This window comes from Polypterus senegalus, chromosome 14 (genome assembly GCF_016835505.1).
Source record: "Polypterus senegalus isolate Bchr_013 chromosome 14, ASM1683550v1, whole genome shotgun sequence".
Taxonomy (NCBI): domain Eukaryota; kingdom Metazoa; phylum Chordata; class Cladistia; order Polypteriformes; family Polypteridae; genus Polypterus; species Polypterus senegalus.
The window spans coordinates 71,698,614-71,720,694 of NC_053167.1; the positions used below are offsets into that span (position 1 = coordinate 71,698,614).

At 35.5% G+C, this 22,081-nt stretch overlaps 1 protein-coding gene across 5 annotated transcripts in view; it reads left to right on the top strand.

Annotated features, from left to right (window-relative positions):
- Window positions 1-22,081, top strand: part of evi5a (ecotropic viral integration site 5a) — a 227,267-nt gene that overhangs the window by 97,506 nt on the left and 107,680 nt on the right. For 4 of the 5 annotated variants that reach the window (XM_039734778.1, XM_039734774.1, XM_039734777.1 and 1 more), the window contains 5 exons: window positions 1,784-1,927; window positions 11,360-11,449; window positions 13,408-13,505; window positions 13,607-13,667; window positions 14,790-14,843. In XM_039734778.1, coding sequence (XP_039590712.1) covers window positions 1,784-1,927; window positions 11,360-11,449; window positions 13,408-13,505; window positions 13,607-13,667; window positions 14,790-14,843 — 447 coding nt within the window. The remainder of the gene's footprint in view (window positions 1-1,783; window positions 1,928-11,359; window positions 11,450-13,407; window positions 13,506-13,606; window positions 13,668-14,789; window positions 14,844-22,081) is intronic. The other variant, XM_039734775.1, reaches the window with a different exon arrangement.

A 22,081-nucleotide genomic window follows, 5' to 3' on the forward strand; every position in this document is an offset into this window, starting at 1 on the left:
ACAATCCTGTGCATATGCTGTTCCTGTATTTTTCTTGGCCTGCCAGACCTGGGTTTAACAGCAACTGTGCCTGTGGCCTTCCATTTCCTGATTACATTCCTTACATTTGAAACTGACAGTTTAAACCTCTGAGAGAGCTTTTTGTAGCCTTCCCCTAAACCATGATACTGAACAATCTTTGTTTTCAGATCTTTTGAGAGTTGCTTTGAGGATCCCATGCTGTCACTCTTCAGAGGAGAGTCAAAGGGAAGCACAACTTACAATTGACCACCTTAAATACCTTTTCTCATGTTTGGACACACCTGTCTATGAAGTTCAAGGCTTAACGAGCTAATCCAACCAATTTGGTGTTGCAAGTAATTAGTATTGGGCAGTTACATGCATTCAAATCAAGAAAAGGGTACCCAAATTTTTGCACAGCCAGTTTTTCACATTTGATTTAATTTCATACAACTAAATACTGCTTCACTAAAAGTCTTTGTTCGGAAAACACCCCAGTACTCGGATGTTCCTAGGAAATGAAAGACATACCACTGTTATCTTTTTTGTTGAAAGTAGAGTAAATTATTATGCAGGCTGAGAGGGGTTCCCAAACCTTTTCATATGACTATTTATTTCGGTGACTGCTATTGATGTCCTAACACTATGTGGTTTGTCTTCAACGAGAGTTTCATCATCTTTATGCTTTTTCAACCATCTTCACCCATTAATCTCAATTGACACCTCTCCGTACATATTTCACAGCCTTTTGTGGATGTCCGCTGCATTTCATCTTTCTTTGGTCAAGAACTCAATTACTGATCTTTGTTTATGATAGAAATACAGAAACTGTTAGTCATGCAAGAAGACTTGCCATCTTTGGTAGTGTTAATTGTTTTAGGAAAGAATGTCAAACAGGCTCTATTACTTTCAGTGCAACCCTCCAGTGATTGTGCCCTGCATTGTGCTTGTGTTCTGCTCAGGCTTTATTCTTATCTTATGTCACACTGCTGAATAGATACTTTCTGCCTCCTGTGACCCAGAGCTGGAAAACTAGGTTATAAAATGAATGAGTGAATAAAAATATTTGTGCTTGAGCTTACAAGATGATGTCACTTACCCATAAGCAAAACAGTGTTTTTGTTTAGGAAATTATTTTACTGCGGACATAGTGTTTTTTTGTTCATCATATACAGTATATTTCATTGTGCTAATATTTAGTATACTTGTGTTTTGAGAACAGATTGTAAAAATAACCTAAAACTAGAGCTGGACACACTTGTAATACTTATTGTGTAATAGATGCAATTCCCTGATTCTTATTAATTTGTAACATTACAAAGTGTCTTCAAAACATTAATAATTCAGATTTACATAGATGGTGTGGTTCAGTTGATACCCAGAAGCAAACTGCATGAAAAAAAAGGTGAAGCATTATTAATGCACAGTGGCGTCAACTTAGATTGTAATATCTGTAACAGCTTCATGCCAGTTGTCTCCACCAGTTTATATTTATCATATTCCTGTTATGTGTTATTTTATATTAACAACTTTAGGCAGCCATAGCACAGAATATAAAATGTGGAAATTAACCCTAGAGTTTTGGTAAAACTTAACATTATATAGAGCACTAAAGTGTGCTGACCTGACTGTTTAAAATTAATGTTTGATAACGAATATGTTTTGCTTACAGATATGGTATTTTATAATGTATTTCTGGAGTTATTCTGGCAAATTTTATAGGCAGCTGATCTTCGAAAGAAAGTGCTGTTTGTTTGACAATAAAGATTTTTATTTATTTCAGGAACAACTGCCTGAACTTCATGTGCACTTCCAGTCTCAGAGTTTTCATACATCCATGTATGCATCATCTTGGTTTCTTACAATCTTCTTAACTTCATTTCCACTACCTGTTGCCACAAGAATTTTTGATATATTTATGTGTGAGGTAAGCCAACACAGTGAATTTTGTAATGTGTGTGTTTTACTGCATGATTCTGTAAAAATAATTCTTTTGTTTGAAAAATGTATCTGAATAGTAATGCAGACAACACACAAAAGCAGACGTATTCAGTCCCCTGTCAAATTCTTTCCTTTTTCTGAATAATAGATCTTAAACTGAAATGTTCTTCTTTATTTTTATTTCAAAGCACTTTATGGCCAGACACAAGCTTGCTTAAACAGTTTCAGTGTAACTGGGAAACAAACTATAGATTACATATTGTATTTGCAAAAAAGCAAAAAAATTATAATAGCTTGGTATAAATACAGAGTTCAGTAAGTTCTGTTTAAGTATCAGTGCTTCCATTTTATTGATCATGCCGTATATTTTTCATTTTTTTATTTAAATATGTTCTAAACTCTATTTAGCACAATTATTTCTAATGCTCTAATGTCAAATATACTTGTTCATCCTATTCATCTAGATTGTCTAAAATTACCAAGTCAAGATTGAAAGGTCCCGAAGTACTGCTGTTCACCATATAACTTTACAATACAATATTGTGCAGGATATAATGACATCTTGAAGAAACAATGTTGAAATGCTACGCCTGGAAGTTAACAAAAAAAAATTAGTTCAAGTGTGCATCGGTTAATATTCCTGTTTATGTGCAAATTTTGGATACATTTAATATATATGTAATGGGGTGTCTGGTTCGGTGGTGTGAAAAGGAAGATGTGTGGACTATTATATTTTTAAATAAATTTACATTAAATCCATCTGGTTAAAAAATATGTGGGTGAGGGAGATGAAAAAATACTGTTAAGTTTAGGGATTTCAGCACTGACTCGTATGCTACCTTTTGCATTATCACTGTGTCACTTAGATTACTTTTCTTCTACATATAAATAGTCTTTACAGACAAATGTGACATGCACAGCATTTTTTGCTTCAGTTGCCGACCTGCCAATATGATGATTTCACATGTCTAATACTAGGGGGCTTCGCTCGCCATCCCCCGTGTTTTGGTTTTCCGGATACACACTTTTAAGATTTTTTTTTTCTTTGAATTGTTGCAATTTCATTAGTTTAACTTTTATTTCAGAACTTCTGTAAAACAATATTTGTAATCTCGCGAGTCCCAATATGCTAAATCTTTTTAATGAGGTCAGTGGGACGTGTTTAATGACTTTGTACCATAATTCAGGATAGGTTTCTCAGTTTGGAATTTCAGCAAAGACAAAACGATCTACATCATCAACAGTTAATAATTTTTTTTTACAAAGTAACCAATAAATGCATGTGCGGTAAACTCCGTTTTTGTAATTCTCAAGATTCTTTATTTGTCACTTGCATAGTTATACAGGACAACACGCAGTGAAATGCATCCTGATCCGCTTATCAAAAACTGTGCAAAGTTAAGGAATATCAGTTAGATTAACAAAAAGTCATAACAGTATAGTAGAACATAATAAATAACTAAAATTATGTCAATAAATTAGAATTAAGTGTTAAGGTGCAATAGTGTAGTATTACTGCGCAAAAAACCAAAGTTAGAATGGTGCATAGTTAAATGAGGCAGTTTGTTTGTGCTACTGCGATCTTTACTTTCTTTTTTATGTTTTCTAATTTTCCTACTTTCATATTCTTTAACTTTCTCTACATGTGTATAGCGACCAATTTATTTATTTATATATAAACCTTTTGAATTACACTGCTTTCATAATCTCTAATCTGCTCTGCATGTGTTTAGCTCCAACATTTTGTGAACGTCTTTATGAAGTTCTACTTTGTCTTTTACTCTGTCTTTTAATTCTGAGCCTGATTGGACGTGCTTTTTTTTTTTTTTTTTATTCCACTTGTTCCGGGCTGATAATTACTTTCCTTATTTTCTGAATTTGCACCTCGATTATTCTTTTTTGCTCCTTTTTCTCTCCAACGCTTTTGAGTCTCTTTTCTCCGCGTTGCTTTCTTCTTCGCTTAGATGTCTACATTTTAATTTATAACATATTTTCCTTATACGCTTTATATGCGCTGAGACTCTGGATCTGTGTGTGCTCAAAAGCCTCCTTTACACGACTGAATGTTTTGCTGCCTCTTGGCTTATTTGATATTGAATGTAAGTAGGGGGTGTCTTGCAAGAATCTCATGTTCCACGTCATCGCAAGACGGTCTTGGGTCAATCTCTTGGCACAAAGTCTCACGTTTAAGGTCCCCGCAAGACGCTCCATGGCCATCTCGCGGTTTCTTTTAAATGTCTTCCGTGATCTTCACGTTTATATAAAAAAAATAAATAAATTAAAAAAAAAAAAAATCCTGGAGAGAGAAACAGGGATCTTCACGTCTCGACGCCCCTGTGTTTCTCTCCAGGATTTTTTTTTATAATAGAGAGATAAAAAGATTCACACACTCTGTTTTGCACAGTGATACGTAATGAATGCTATCAGGTTGTTAACTTAGATGGTTCATCCTGCAGTGGGATGCTTAAGATTCTGTCAGCTCAATCCCATTAACTAATAGCACCAATTCTAGTTAAAATTAAGGAAATCTGTATGGTTTGTGACCCTGTTAAAAAAATTACTAAGCCTTTAAAAATATTTTTAGCTAAAAGCGGTTGTAATGACCTCCAAACTTGAAAGTTGTATTGTATAAAACAAACCGCCAATTGTAGTCAATAACTATAATTATTTCTGTTTACTGTCCTCCTGTTTTTTCTTATTTGCACTAATGCCTTCATATTCCATCACAGACAAAACATTTATTAAAACATTGATATAAATTAGGCAGTCTAAAAATGTACACTTGAGAATATACCAACCAGCAGGTGACTTGCGTGGATTGCCTGTAGTCAAATTACAGTTTGACTGCAAGTTTGAAAAAAAAAATATTGAATTAAGGTAACCTATTAAAATATAATTCAGAATTTGCAAAAGTGTATTTTTTTCTGCTATGTCTTAACTTTGAATTTTGTTCTCTCATATGTTTTCAATTCAGAAGATTCCTATAAGCATAGTACTAATTTGCAAGCGGTTTTTATTCAAGGACAACATAATTTAAGTGGTTTTTTACTTTGCATTTAATTCTAATAGTTAATGAATATTACTGCAAACTCCTATCAGATGAAGAAAACATTTTGCTCTGTTTATGAAAGCAGTAGTTGAAGAATGTTACATAATATTGGAAATTCCATGAGCTTATAATTTTGGTTAGGTGTTGTGACCTTACAGAGGCACTGATTGCATACAAATCCTGGATAGGGGACAAAAACCCCTACTCACTACTTACTTGCCTTTTATTTTTAAAGGTATTAACTTTGGATTTGCCAACATTTAACCTAAGAGTGTCATATTTCAGGTTTGAGTATGAATTTTTTTTAAACATTCATCTGTCAGTAGGTTTGCCAGATTTTAGTCTCTGTCTTTCCGTAACTCATTTGAAATTCAGCATATTAGCTGGCTATATTAAGTAGTGGCCACTATCAGAAGAAGTAGACATATAAACAGCAGCAGATTAGTTAAGTGTCTACTTTATTTATGCTTTAGGGCTGGAAGAGGTTTCTAGAATGCCGTGTGTTGAGAAACTTGCGTGATAAAGGTTAATTTTTCAGACCCATTCAAAATCTTTAAATACAAACAGGAATCTGTTTTAAGATCCATCTTCCAAAGTTTACTTGGTTGCTGCTTTTTAAATTTTTGTTTGTTGATTGTGTGTATTAGATTTTTCTGAAGTTGTTTTTTCTAGTAATTGCATCTTTTTTTTTAAAACCATTACTTAGATTTTGTGATGCAGCTGTTAGCAGGTGGTCATCAAGTTAAATAAGGTAACACATGTTGTTGTCCTCTTATACATATGTCCTCAGTGGCTGTGTATATTTGTTGAACTGGATAAGTTGAGTTCAAACCTGCCTAACATTACTCAGCTGGCAAATGGACATTTTCTAATGCTTAAATGCTTAAATACAAAATTCACTTCATAAGGAGCTTTTCAAATCTTTTTTTAGACTGAAAATCATATGACTCTTTGATGCACATTAAATGAGGCCTCTGGAACAACTTACTTTCCCCACTTTTTCTGTATATTTTCTCAAGACCCACCATACAGTTTTATTCACCTTTCCTGAGAGGTTCCAGTGATAACTGCCAGAAAATATTACTCTGAGATTTCCAGCCTAACGTAGAGAAGCTGCTCACACCAAGGCCTATTTGGATTAAGCTGTTGGCAAGACTAATATTATCACCTTCTGTGAGGATATACATTTGTGTTGGATAAGCTTATTGCCATGAAAGACTCCTTATAGCTTAATAATAGTAGAGGTTGTCACACAGAAGAGTGGAGGATCACACAAAGTAGCTTGTAGCATTCATTAATGTAGTGAACCACCATGAAAATAAGATCGAGGTACTGGAATATAAAGTTGCATCACTAACATCCAAGTGAATGTTTTTGGAAAATAGAAACCAAAGAAATAATAGATAGAGATAGATACTTTATTAATCCCAAAATATATTAAATTAAAGAGTGATACAAATGCAGGTATAATAGACAATAACTTTGTATAATGTTAACGTCCCCCCACCCCCCCAGGGGTGGGTGGAATTGAAGAGTCGCATAGTGTGGGGGAAGAACGATCTCCTCAGTCTCTCAGTGGAGCAGGACAGTGACAGCAGTCTGTCGCTGAAGCTGCTTCTCTGTCTGGGAATGATACTGTTTAGTGGATGCAGTGGATTCTCCATGATTGATAGGAGCCTGCTCAGTGCCCGTCGCTCTGCCATAGATGTCAAACTGTCCAGCTCTGTGCCTACAATAGAGCCTGTTAGAGCCTCCTCACCAGTTTGTCCAGGCATGAGGCGTCCCTCTTCTTTATGCTGCCTCCCCAGCACACCACCGCTTGGAAGAGGCGCTCGCCACAACCGTCTGATAGAACATCTGCAGCATCATATTGCAGATGTTGAAAGACGCCAGCCTTCTAAGGAAATATAGTCGGCTCTGTCCTTTCTGGCACAGAGCATCAGTATTGGCAGTCCAGTCCAATTTATCATCCAGCTGCACTCCCAGGTATTTATAGGTCTGTACCCTCTGCACACAGTCTCCTCTGATGATCACAGGATCCATGAGGGGCCTGGGCCTCCTAAAATCCAACACCAGCTCCTTGGTTTTTCTGGTGTTCAGTTGTAGGTAGTTTGAGTCGCACCATTTAACAAAGTCCTTGATTAGGTTCCTATACTCCTCCTCCTACCCACTCCTAAAGCAGCCCATGATAGCAGTGTCGTCAGCAAACTGTTGCATGTGGCAGGACTCCGAGCTGTATTGGAAGTCCGATGTATATAGGCTGAACAGGACCAGAGAAAATATAGTCTCCTGCGGCGCTCCTGTGTTGCTGACCACAATGTCAGACCTGCAGTTCCCGAGACGTACATACTGTAGGTCTGTCTGTAAGATAGTCCACGATCCATGCCACCAGGTATGAATCTACTCCCATCTCTGTCAGCTTGTCCCTGAGGAGCAGAGGTTGGATGGTGTTGAAGGCGCTAGAGAAGTCCAGAAACATAATTCTTACAGCACCATTGCCTCTGTCCAAGTGGTGTAGCATATAGATGATGGCATCCTCCGCTCCCACCTTCTCCTGGTAAGCTAACTGCAGAGGGTCTAGGGCGTGGCAGACCTGTAGCCTCAGGTGGTGAAGCAGCAGCCGCTCGATGGTCTTCATTATATGTAGATGTTACAGACCTCAGAACCTAGTATGATTTTTTTTTTTTTTTTTAAAAACGGGCCAGATATATTGCTTAGCCTGTGTGATTTTTTTTTTTCTCCCCTCCTCCTTGAAAGCAGGTGATTGAAAGATACCATACAACATGCACACCTAATGGAAATTCTTAGGCACCTCAAAACAGTTTTTCTAGTATGCTAAATGTCTGACTATTCTCCATGAAGACCAGAAAATCCTGATTCATCTCTTCTTTAAATTTTGCCCAACAATAGGGTGTTCTAGGATGGCTTCTGTAATAAAGTGCGCTCATGAAGTGGGGTTCCAGTCCTTTCGTTGTGCCCTATACAACTGAAGCTAACTTCTGCCTCAGACATTATGATTTATGTTGACCCATTATAAGCATTTGAGGCATTGGGCAAGTTTCTGGCTGCTGCTACATTTGGTGCAGCCTTTTTGACTCTTCTGGTACTTGAGATTCCACTGCTGGTAATTCTTTCTCTCCTTCATGATAGCCAAGATTGAGTCAGGTTTTGTGACTCCCAAATCTGTGGGGCAGCCATATGTGTAAATTCAATCAAAATATTGCTACATAAATATGTTATGTTTGAAAGTTCTGATAAATCCACATATTTTTGGTTGTTTATAATTTTTGTGTTTGTTTTCAACTATCACCTTAGTTTGTCCTTCGGCAGTGGCACATGATAACAAATAACTTGGATATGATGTGACTGTCTTAGTTGCTGATTCACAGTAATTTTTTTTTAATTGCATTGTTTCAATTAAATGCTGCTGGTTTCTTTTTAGGTCTGAAGCAGTGGTCAATGATCATGGCCATTTCACCCCGGAATGACTTCTCTTTCTTGATGAGTCATATTTTGTTTGCAAGAATATGTAACAGGGCTCAGAACATAGACTGTGATAATGGGGGGTGCTGTCTGGGCTACTTTGAACCAACTAGTGATGAGCCAGCAATTTGAGCACAGTTGAATTTGTTTCTTCTTGTAAAAATAATCGTGAAACTATTCTGCTAAGCAACCAGTTAAAAACGTGCCTTTGGGACAGGAAGAATGGTGTATAAACATGAACATCTACTGATGAGGGGAATACATTTCTCATCAAGCAGCAGGAGTGCACTGTCACTGAGAAGATGTAGTCTAATCAGCACGTCGTGCACAATGTTTGAATAAGATGAATGAAGATATGTTTATCGCACACTGCCTGCTTTGGTGCTAGCAACTCACCATCCTGTTTTTTTCTCTTTTTTTTCTGTTATGCATCCTCGGCTTTCTTTGATTCAATGTTTTAAAAATGGTGTGAATTATGAATTACATTGCACAGTCCTTTTTCCTTTCTCATATTTGATAGTTGCAAGTAATTACCTGATGTCTGTTTTTATTTATTCTTTTTTTTTTTTATTTGTAATTTTATTACTTTAAAATCTGCCTTTTTAAAACCAGGCTCCTTTTTAATTGCCTCTGGCAATAGCAGTTTCATAGTAATATAGCATAGGAGTCTGTTCCAGTTTCTGTGTAATTAAGAACGTTTGTTTAAAGACTTGAGTTATTTGCATGCCTTGTTGCAAGGAGTTGGGTCCTGCAGGACTATCACAGTATTTCATATCTCTTCAGCAAAGCACTTAATGTAAAGGTTCATATATCATATAGAAGAGTGCTTAAAGAGCTACCAGCAAAATATCAGTGAGCTTGAAAAGTAGAAGAGATTTTGCTATAGCAGATTTTGTTTGTCTTTCACTAACTCCAACAACTCCATTCCAAAGTTTGAACACCAGTGGTTAAATTACACATTTTATTGACATTTGAAGTAAAAAACTTAAGAAAAACTCAAGAGTAAGTGTTGCATTTGAAAAAGTTTGGGGACCCTTTCTAAGTAACACCACCTTTGGCAAAAATTACAGTTTGAAAATATTTTTATAGCCAGCTATTAGTCTTTGGGGAAAACTTGCCAATACAAAAATTCATTTTTCCTTGCAGATTGCTTCCAGGTATTAAATATTCTTGGGCATTCACAGCGTGTTAAAGATTTACCCATAGACAATTAATGATGTTCAAGTCTGGGAAATGTGAGAGCCATTCCAAAAATTTAACTTGTATTTTGATTTTCTTCAGAGCAGATTTTGAGGTGTGTTTTGCATTGTTGTCTTCTAGTGGAAGCTATCCCTTTTTGTCTTCATTTTCCTAATGCATTGTCTAGCATTTAGTGGAATCTATTCTGTCATGTACTTGCACAAAGTTTCCTATGCAACTAGCTGCAAGACAACCTCAAAACATAAGAGATCCATCCCTGTGCTAACGGTTGCTAACATGTTGTTTCTTTAAATTCTGCTCCAGTTTTTCACCAAACAAACCTTTTATGATTAGTATGGCCTGAGAGTTTTAACTTAGTCAACTGCAGACTTGGTTCCAGAAATGCCTCATTTTAATGCAAATACTGTTTTACATATTTCAAACCATGTTTTTTTGTAAGGAGGTTTCCTTCTGTTTTACTCCTCTGTAAAGACCATGTCTATTTATGTAATGTAGGGTAGCACCATCACTCCTTTCTCAGCTAAATGTGTCTGTAGGTTGCTTGCAGTTATACTTGGATTTTTCTTACCACCTTACTCAGCATATGAGCTGTTATATCTGTTAGTTTTCTTGGTCTTCCAGACCATGTCTTGATTATCACAGTTCCCCTTAACTGCCATTTGTTAATGACATTTCTTACAATGGAACTTGCTAGCTGGAATTGCTTTGGTGTCTATTTACAATCTTGCCTTTAGAGGCCTCAATTAATTTAATTTTCTGGTCCTTCTAAGAGCCCATGGTGGTTGAGTTTTGTACAGTATCTAAAAAGGGAAAAACGTTATTTGGCTCTGGAATTGTCCTCCGCCGACAAGTCCTAATCACAATTCTTGACCAGACTAATGCCTAATGAGGTAAGTTAGACCAGACTAATTACGTAATGAGTTCTGAGATTATACAACTAAAATGGTGCCCAAACTTTTGCACATGCCACAGTTGCTCTGTTTTTGCACTTCATCTGATAAATCCCACAGTAAATGTACAATAACACTTTCATAAAGATGCCATTGTTTAGGATGTTTGCTTTTACAGTTGTTTTCTTTTTGCATTTTTTTCTTTCTTCAAATGTCAACCAAATTTTTTGATTTGGCCACAGGGTGCCAAATGTTCGCATGTAACTGTATATGTTCCCTTCTAAAGATGACATGTTCAAACAAATTTTGCTTATTAGTTAAATATAACCCTCCACATTAAGGATATGCTACAGGACATGACAGAGTAGCAAATATGAAGTGCTTTCATTAGTGTTTAAGTTGCAGACCAAGAATGACATTTGTCACTTTTTTTTTTTTTATACTTTTCAATTGTTATAATGATTGACTAATCCACTTGTTTTAGTGTTTTACTGAATAAATCAGGTTTTACTACTAACTAATAACTTCTTTCTCAACTTACACTTTTTCATTAAGTCTGTTTTGGCTTTACCTAGAAATCAAAAACAAAGACGGAACCATTAAACATGCAATACCATGCTCAGGACAATTTAATTTTGTTGAAAAAAAAAAAAACACAACTTTTAATTAATTTCTTACTTTACAGTGTGTGAAAGCAAAAATTATTACAAGTTTAAAAAGAAAAAATCTACCGGTATATTTTAACAATTAAAGTGTTGTGTATAATAAAAATAATGTGTTTTCTTTCTACTTTTAGGGTTTAGAAATTGTGTTTAGAGTAGGGTTAGCTATTCTACAAATGAATCAAACTGAACTAATGCAGCTTGACATGGAAGGAATGTTACAGGTAAGTCTTGACTTTCTTATACATGCCCTTAACTGCAGTAGTATTAGAACTGATCTTTCCTTTAAAAATTAGCTAGTAAAGAATCTTTAAGACTTGTAATTGGTCTTTTTTAATTTATTTTGTTACAGTAAAGTATGTGAAGGTAGAGAGTAGTGTTGGATCAGTACTAAATTTTGACTTTAATGTTGATACTAGCCTTCAGACCTCAGTAATGTTATCAAAATGTTTCAAAACCAAATAATGCATAACTACACTCTTGATAGCATAAAGTTTGAATTGAAGTAATAGGGCAGTGTGTGTGTCTCATAAAGTCTCTGTTGTTTGATAATGATGAAGCAATACAGGGTTTTTGTCTGTCCCATGTAAAGTCTGATTATGTCAAAGTATTTGGTTGGGTAATGTTGGCCGCAATTCTAAGCATGTTTTCTCCCAGCTACTCCACTTAGTATCAGACATGAGATTTCAGTGGAAAGGTGATGTTTTACTTCTGGTACCGAAAATTCCCAAATGCTGGTAGCATAACATATTAAATTTTGTGTCTCTCAGTACTTTGTCCGGTACCGGTATACTGTGCAACCCAAGTAGAGAATTTCCAGCCAAAGTATTTAAGCAATTTCTGGAAAGTGTGTAATATAAAGGTGTGATTTTTTTTTTTTTGGACTGGGATAATGTGAGAATTGTGAAGGGCACAGTTAAAATAAGGCAAAATATCAGGAATGATGTAGCATTAAAATGAATAATGAAAGTGAAACAAAGTTTAATATCTGGAACGTGGTTGAATACAGATGCTGTTTTTATTACAGCACTGTATCACTAAAAGTGTTTTGACCTGCTTTAGCCTGTTGTTTGTTGTCTTAAGGAGCACATCTAAAATTAAAAACATATGTCCTGGGTTTCACACTCTTAATATCACTTATATGCTTAACTCACATGTAACACACACGCTTTTTAAAATGAGCTTAATGGAAATAGACAGAAAAATAAACCCTTGAGCTTTATTTGAAGCAAATGTACATTTGACATTGAATTAGATTAAAAGGATCACACAACCATGATGAACACTATGGCTACATAATCTATAGGTAATTTTAAAATTTTTCTTGCATTTCATTTCCGTATGAAATTCTTGTCTTGGGAATGGGAAATATTGATTACCCTAGACTGAAATAATCATCCATGTAATACCATGTATAGTTTTACTTTTATCCCTGGAAAAAGTGTAGAATGCAAAAATTTTAGATAAGAAAATGGATTCCCCTCACTGTGTTTTTAATGATAAATGGCTGTGCACAAGCCAAGTTTGGCAAGGGAGCAGTCATATTAGACAGTAAGCGCAATGAGGCCTACTGGTTACAGCATTTTACTTTGCAATCCCCATTGATTTCTTCATTAACCACTTCAAGAGCTTGAACAAGTCGCTGAGCCTGTGATTTTGTAGATCTTACAAATAAGTAAACAGTTGTACAAAACCATTATTACAAAGCACTTTGGAGTGATGGTAATTATTCAATCTTATAAATAATGTTTATTTAATTGTAGACTTTTTTTTAAAAATGTCCCAATATTCAAACAGATGTGTCTCAGAGGATGGATTTTAAGCAACAAAATGGTGTTATTGAATCTTGAAGTAAAGTGAGAAAAAATTGCAGGGTTTCCCTCAAGTAGAAATAATGCAGTATTGTTAAATTTTGAATTATTGAAAACGTCTGCAGGTGTTGCTTATACTAAATTCATGGTAGCTATCTTCTTTAATATGTTTATTAATTTAAAATTTACAAAGTTAGTTTTTTACAGTGTTACATCATAAAATGATCTTAATTATTTCTAGCACCAAAGTGAGAATCAGATCTTCATTTTCTTCAAGTGTTAATTTTATCTGAATTTTCAGTGGATGTACTTATTTCTACTGTTTAACTATAAACACCCTTTCTCTCTTTCTCTCTCTCTCTCTGCTATAGCATTTTCAAAAGGTCATTCCTCAACAGTTGGACAATAGTCCTGACAAAGTGATCCAAGCTGCATATCAAGTCAAATATAATGCAAAAAAGATGAAAAAGTGAGTACTTGTGGTTGTGTACTTGTAATTTTACTAACTTCACCATGCATTTGGCAAACTTTTTTCCCCTTTTGCTTATATTTTCCTTTTGTTTTTTTTAGACTAGAGAAAGAATATACTAGCATTAAATCAAAAGAAATGGAAGAACAAGTTGAAATCAAGGCAAGTTGCATATTTTTTATAATCCTTGCATTTACAAGCTGGTATAGGCAATTTTATAAATATTTCATTGCACATTATATTACATTAAAATGTTTTTCTCTTTTACCTTGCTTCTAATTGCAGTATTTCACTGATTAAAGTTCTATATAGTTTTTAAATAAATTATACAAAGATATATTGTTATTATAGTGCCTTTAGTGCAAGCCTGGTAAGTGTATGCTTCCTGGTCAAATTTATAATAAGTTAAATGGTGGGTTAGAATTCTCCACTATGATAATGCCATATACCTATTATTTTCCCATGTGTATATAAGATTCAGCAATGTCATTAAATGTCAACCAATTAGATTATTAAAACTTGGGTGTTTTTGTACATCTGATGTCTCTTTTTGCACATTATGTACATTGTTCAGGGTGAGGTGGTTGAGGTACTGTACTTCTCAAGTGCCCAGACTTGGACACAGAAATTAGGGGCAAATTTAACCTCCTGGGTCAACTTCACTTAACAATTTACTATTTCAATATACTGTGTTAATGCAGATAAAGTCTAACTTATTAGTAAAACTTTGCTAGAAAGGATAGTATACGCAGTATATATTTAGTACATTCTGTGTGGGATGGGTTTCTAATAAAGTGTATGTTAGAAGAAATTAACTACCAGAATAATTAATAACATTTATATCTATAGTGCATTTTCATAAAAATTATGTAGCTAAAAGTACTTCACACAATGTCAAAGAAGTTGCTGTATGCAAAGAAAAACAAAGTTAGGTAAGAACATTGATGCATATGTAGTATTCAAAAAATAAGTAATGCACACTTACATAAGATGGTTAAATAATAGAGACATAGAGTCCTTAAATATAGACTTCTGGTAATAAGGTCAGGTGGCCAGGATAGACAAAAAATAAAAAGAAAACTTAAGTTGGAGAAAACAACAAAATTGTTTTTTGTTTTTTTTTACAAGTAGTATAAAAATATTGCAGTTGATTCCATGATTTAGGTATTTGAAGGTGAATACATAAATCATTGTAGCTGAAAAAATTTTTCTAATGAAGCTTGATTTATATTTGAAACATGACTTTCACTTGATGAACTAATAAATATTTCTTTTTTCTAAAAGAGGCTACGTACTGAAAATAGACTTTTGAAGCAACGGATTGATACATTAGAGAAAGTAAGTTGTGATTATTGGTATTGATACTGCCTTTTGTCTGTATGGTTGTCTTATTAATTGTTAGAACCTATCCTGTTTGTTCAGTTTGTAAACATTTAACATAATTTTTATATTCATATGGATTGTGACTAATTAATGCTAACTGAATAAGTTTTGTTTTTGAAATATAATTTAAATTAACCATATACAAGAGACGATAGTTTTTATAATTTTAATTGTATATGCAGCAGAAACTTACACATGGCCATTTTATTAGTTATGCCTTCCTACTCAGAATAGCCTAAATTCATCCTGCTGTGGGCTCAATGTGATTTTTGAACCTGCAGTTTAGTGATCCTAGCTTTCATCTATTCCAGATCATACAATTGTTGCATATTACTTTGCACTGCGTCTCAATCTGCAACTGCTGTTCCTGTTGTATTCTATAGACATTGGCTTGGACTAAAATGTAGTGCATGTGGAAGTGTCTGCTTTAACTTAAATATACACTTAAGTGTTTTGGAGCATTATATGATTTTTTGTGTAACATCTATAGATACTGTATATTCATAGCTGTTAAGAAAACATGTGATAATGGTCAGATATCCTCTTGCATATCATTGTACTTGGATCCCTCGGCTTATACAACTAAAAAAACACCACACTGCATTATTATGCTACCACCAAATCCTTAGTTTTAACACTTCATTGTCGGGCAACCGGTGCGCGGGCCGTGGAATTTTCTAGGAGCGCCGCGGAAACTTTTGTAAAATATTTAAAATTGCTAGTGTTTTTGAACTTTTGGTTGATTTAAAAAGATAATGTTTAAAAAAAAATTTATGTTGGAAAAACAGATAACGGAACACTTACAGAAATGAAGTCTAAGAAACGCGAGAGACTTCAAATGATCGACAAGGAAATGCGCGTCTGTCTTTCGAAAATTGATCCTCGTATCAATCTCATATGTGCTGAAAAACAATCTCAACGTTCACATTAATTTAAATTTAAGATTTATCCTTTGATTACTTTATTAATAAAATGTCTTTCAAACTTGTAAAATTAACTGTTTTTATTGGCAATTGTCCATAGATTGTGTCATCACGACTTTATTTATGGGCAGTCCCTCAGGTGCGCTGTGAAAGAAAAATTTTGGGTTTAGTGCGCCGCAACTCGAAAAAGGTTGCCTTTCACTGCTTTACCTGATAAATCATTGGACTTTTTTTTTTTTTTGCTGTATCCCTGTCCATCAATCAGATTAAATCACCATGAACTTTGAATCCACAGATAAGAGCTTTTTCCTGTATATTCTTGATTGAATTCAATACCCTGGTGCCATTTTTTTTTTTTTGAACCTGCAATTCCATTTGTTTTGTTTTTTTTTTGTTTTTTTTTTATAATACTTGTACACAGTATGGTGAAATAATTGACTAATAGAACAATATACAGTCGTGTCCAAAAATTTTGAGAGTGACACAAATATTAATTTTCACAAAGCTTACTGCCTCAGTTTTTATTATGGCAATTTGCATATACTCCTGTATGTTATGAAGAGTGATCAGATAAATTGCAATTAATTGCAGAGTCCCTCTTAGCCATGAAAAGGAACTTAATCCCAAAAAACCCATTTTCACTGCTGTTGTGAAAAAAGCTTCAGGGCACCGAAGAAAGTCCAGCAGTTGCCAGGACCATCTCCTAATGTTGATTCAGCTGCGGGATCGGGGCACCACCAGTGCAGTACTTGCTCAGGAATGGCAGTAGGCAGGTGTGAGTACATCTGCATGTACAGTGAGATGAAGACTTGTGGAGAATGGCCTGGTGTCAAGAAGGGCAGCAAAGAAGCCACTTCTCTCCAAGAAAAACATCAGGAACAGACTGATATCTGCAAAAGGTACAGGGATTAGACTGCTGAGGACCGGGGTAAAGTAATTTTCTCTGATGAATCCCCTTTCTGATTGTTTGGAGCATCCGGAAAAAAGATTGCCCGGAGAAGAAAAGGTGAGCACTACTATCAGTCCTGTGTCATGCTAACAGTAATGCATCTTGAGACCATTCATGTGTGGGATTGCTTCTCAGCCAAAGGGGTGGGCTCACTCACAATTTTGCCTAAGAACACAGCCATAAATAAAGAATGGTACCAAAACATCCTCCAAGAGCAACTTCTCCCAACATCCAAGAACAGTTTGGTGACGAACAATGCCTTTTCCAGCCTGATGGAGCACCGTGCCATAAGGCAAAAGTGATAACTAAGTGGCTCAGGGAACAAAACATCGAAATTTTGGGCCAACACTTCAAATATTGACTCTTTGCATAAACTTAATGTTAATTGTCAATAAACACCTTTGAAACTTATGAAATGCTTGCAATTATACTCCTTTATACCATAGAAACATCTGACAAAAAGATCTAAAAACACTGAAGCAGCAAACTTTGTGAAGACTAATACTTGTGTCATTCTCAAATCTTATGGCCACGATTATAGATAACAGTCAGTTGCTCGTCCTGTCTACTAATTTCCTTCAAAATTACATCAAGTCAAGTTTTGAAGGTCCCTAAAGTCCAATTGTCTAAAACACTACTTGATAACTTGTTCCATGTGTCTATGGATCTCTGAGTGAAGAAAAACCTCCTGATGCTTTTATGAAATTTACCCTTAACAACAAGTATCCAACTCTATCCCCATGTTCTTGTTGAACTCATTTAAAAGTAACAGCCTGGATCTACTGTACTAATTCCTTTCATAATTTTAAACACTATAGTTATCTCATAGTTTTCTTTTGCTTAAACCGAAAAGACTCGGCTCTTTTCATCTTTTCAACTCGTCCCATGCATTTTTGTGAAATCAGCCTAGTTGCTTTTTTCTAGATTTTTTCTAGTGGTTCTATGTCTTTTTTGTAGCCTGGAGACCAAACCTTTACACAGTATTCCAGATGAGCTCTAACCAGTGTGTTCTGAAGCCTGCCAAGTTAAAGGAAAATGTTCTAAGAGTAGAATACAACCGTTTATATTCAGAACAATCAAATAACTTACCTATTTAAACAGTCAAAGTGCCAGTGTATGTTTCCACCACGAATATTTTAATTTTGCTCTGGCAGGACTGTGGTTTGTGACATCGATGGAGGGGCATGTGTGGGTTTGGGAAAGGCATGTGTGAATTCGTAAGCGTCCTCATAGCCACCTGCCTCTGTAAATTAATAAGTGTGGTGAGTTAGGGTTATCCTGGCATTATTTCAGAAGGGGTTCCCGAGATAAAGTTACAAAAACGCAACTTACTATAGTAAGTTCGGAGAATGTATAGGCTTGTCCAGTCGAAGCAGGTCATGGTGTGCTGGCGCTTCTGAGTCCACCATGTAATTTAATGCATGCCACGCGGGGGTGGGGCATAGCACGGAAGTGGAATTTGTCGGCATCAGCCACAATTGGAGCAGGGGAGCGTCGTGATGTAGGATTGGTTGGAAGTAATGCTCCCCAATATGGAAGGTACTTTCTGCCTGCAGGGATTGTCTTTTGTCATGGTGGTGAGAGTTTGGTGTAGCTAATCTTAATAGTACATCAAGCAGAGTGGCTTATGCCTTACTTTGTATATATTTTCTTTTGGTATATAAAGATGTAAAAATCTAGATATAGTATACTCATAGTTTTGATGGAGATATTTATGTAAATTGGGTTTGTGGTGTTCTTTTTGTATATACACTGATGTTGCTCTCGGTAAATATTTTTTGTGGATTTTATTATTGGAAGGACTGTTTTTTGTGTTAGTTTATTTATTTCCTACTAATTTAAAATTTTGGAGTGGACCTGCACTTATCTCAAATGTTTTTAACACTAGAATCCATGAAGCTTACGATTTTATTTGTTGTCCCTGATCTCCTTAAATTTTCCTGACATGCACCAAGAAGCTTGCTGATCCTTATCACCACGCTGTTAGCCTGTTTTTGTTTTGCAAGTGTGGATTAGCAGAATGCAGCCTGCTATACCTACACCCCACCCCCCATTCAGTCAGATGAAGGCATCACCCTGCTGCAATCCTCACAGTTCCAGTCTCTGTTGAAGTGTTTACCTGGCGATGTGTTTGTAAGGAATTACATAGGTAATGAAATATCGTAATTTGAAATGCATACAATTCATGTGTAATATGTCTACAAATATCTGTGTAAATCTAGAATGACAGAGGAAATGTGAAGCAAGATTTTTTTTTTATTTTTTATTAATTTTATTACAATCAATACATAGCAATCAAGTTTTACAAAAAAAAAATTATGCTAAGAACAGATCGATCCCCACCCTTGAGAGAGAGAGCAAGCCAAACGCGTGTAAAATTTAAGGCTTTTAAAAATACCTAAATCAACAAATTCTCTGTGCTTTATAAACTCATTTCAAAATATTACTGATTAGATCCTGCCATGTTTTGAAAAAGTCTGCACAGATCCTCTAACTGAGTATTTGATTTTTCCAATTTTAAATAATATAACACATCAGTTTCCCACTGACTTAAAGAGGAGAGTTTGGGTTCTTCCAGTTTATCAGAATAAGTCTGCGTGCCAACAGTGTAGTGAATGCAATCACAATTTGTTTGTCTTTCTCCACTTTAAGACCCTCTGGAAGAACCCCAAACACAGCTGTTAATGGGTTAGGAGGGATTGTGAGTCCAAGACTGTCTGAGAGGTAATTAAAATTTTTGTCCAGAATAATGTTAATTTGGTGCAGGCCCAGAACATGTGACCTAGTGAGGCTGGGGCTTTTGCAGCGTTCACAGGTTGGATCATGCCCTGGAAACATTTTGGATAGTTTTAGTCGAGACAGATGTGCTCGATATATAATTTTGAGTTGTATAATTGTATGCTTTGCATATGGAGCTTGAGTGAATTCTCTGCATTGCTACTTTCCACTCCTTTTCTGATATATTAATTGAGAGGTCATTTTCCCAGTGTCCTCTTGGATCTTTGAAAGGAAGGGATTGTAAAAGGATTTTATATATTGTAGAGATGGAGTCTAACTCCTTGAAATTGAGCAATAATTTTTCCAGCGTGGATGAGGGTGCAAGATGAGGAAAATCTGGAAGGTTCTGTTTAACAAAGTTCCTGATTTGAAGATAGTGAAAGAAATTTGTAGCTGGAATGTTAAATTTGGAATGTAATTGTTCATAGGATGCAAAGGCGTTGTCTATATAAAGATCTCTAAGCAAGTTAATTCCAAATTTTTCCAGATATTAAAAACTGCATATGTTTGTGAGGGTTGAAAGAGGTGGTTCTTTTGCAGGGTGCCACAGAAAGAAGCTTCTCCGTCTTAAAATGCTTTCTACATTGGTTCCAGATTCTAAGTGAGTGGAGCACAATTGGGTTATTAGTGTATTGCCGATAGCGTGTGTTTATTGGAGCACAAAGCAAGGAATACAAAGAAGTACTGCAGGATTTTACTTCTATTGCGGTCCATGCCTGTGTATGTTCTTCTATTTGTGTCCAGGTTCTTATCGACTGTATATTTGCCCCCAGTAATAAAACTGGAAGTTAGGTAGAGCCATGCCGCCTTCTGCCTTTTGTCTTTGTAGGGTCGCTCTTTTGATGCGTGGATGTTTAGAATTCCAAATAAATGAGGTTATTGTTGAATCTAATTGCTTAAAAACGATTTATTAATGTATATTGGTATGTTTTGAAATAAAAAGGAGCTTAGGAAGAATATTCATCTTAACAGTGTTAATTCTTCCAGCTAGTGTGAGATGAAGGGTTGACCATCTATGCAAGTCTTGTTTAATTTTTTCCATACAGGCGACGAAATTTTGTTGATAAAGAGCTTTATGTTTACTTGTGATGTTTACGAGGTATTTAAACTGTTCTGCAATGATAAAAGGAAGGGTGTCTAATCTAATATTATATGCTTGCGAATTCACGGAAAGAGTACACTTTTATTCAGATTAATTCTGAGACCAGAGAGCTTTTGAAATTCTGTGAGTGCTGCTAAGACTGCAGGCACAGAATTTTCTGGATCCGATATATACAGTACCATGTCATCTGCATATAATGAGATTTTCTGTTCCAGTCCTTCTCTGCTAATCCCCTTTATCTGATCAGTATTTCGACAATGTATTGCCAGTGGTTCAATGGCAATTGCAAACAGCAGTGGTGACAAAGGGCATCCTTGTCTTGTGCCACGTTCTAGTTTAAAGTAGTCTGAGCAAATGTTATTGATGCAAACTGAAGCTTCTGGGTTAGTATACAGTAATTTAATCCATGCACAAATGTTGGGCCAAACCCAAACTTCTCCAAAATAGTAAAAGGTATTTCCATTCAATCATGTCGAATGCTTTTCTGCATCCAATGATAATAATATTTCTGGGGTGTTTGATTTAGTTGGTGAGTATATTACATTAAACAGGCGTCGAAGATTTGAAGATAAGTGTCGGCCCCTAATAAATCCAGTTTGGTCTTGTGATATTACTGAGGGAGCACTTTCTCCATCCTTCTAGCTATGATTTTAGAGAGTATTTTAACGTCGTTATTCAGAAGTGAAATTGGTCTGTATGATGCACATTGTAATAAGTCCTTATTTTGTTTTGGAAAGACAGTGATTAGTGCTTGGCGAAAGGTTTGTGGAAGAGATTGGTTATCTCTGGCTTCTGTAAATGTTGCTAATAGGAGGGAGCTAGCTGAGCGGAGAATTTCTTGTAAAACTCTGCAGGGTAGCCATCAGGGCCTGCTGCTTTTCCACCTTGGGTGACTTTATAGCATCCAGTAATTCTGATAATGACAGAGGTTTATCGAGCTCCTCCACACTAATAGCGTCAATTTGTGGTATCTGTAATTTATCCAGAAATGCATTAGATTGTATATTGTCTTCTTTAAACTCAGTAGTATATAGGGATTTATAGTAGTCTCTAAAAGTGTACATTATATTTTTGTGTTCGATGATTTTATCTCCGTTAGTGTTAGTAATTCCGAGATTGCGTTGCATACATCTTGCTTGTGAATTTGTTGCGCTAAAAGCTTATTAGCTTTCTCTCCATGTTCATAATAATGATGTCTGGATTTGTAAATTAGTTGTTCGGTTTCTTTAGTTGTCAAGAGGTTTAATTCTGAATGTAGAGCCTGCCTCCTCTTATGTAGAGTCTCGCTTGGTAGTCTGGCATGTTCTTCATCTATTTTAGTAATTTAGCTTTTTATCTCTGCTACTTTCTTAGCGGATTTATTTCTGTGGGAAAGATATGAGATAATCTGTCCTCTTAAGAAGGCCTTAAGAGTTTCCCAGAGTATTCCTGCAGAGATCTC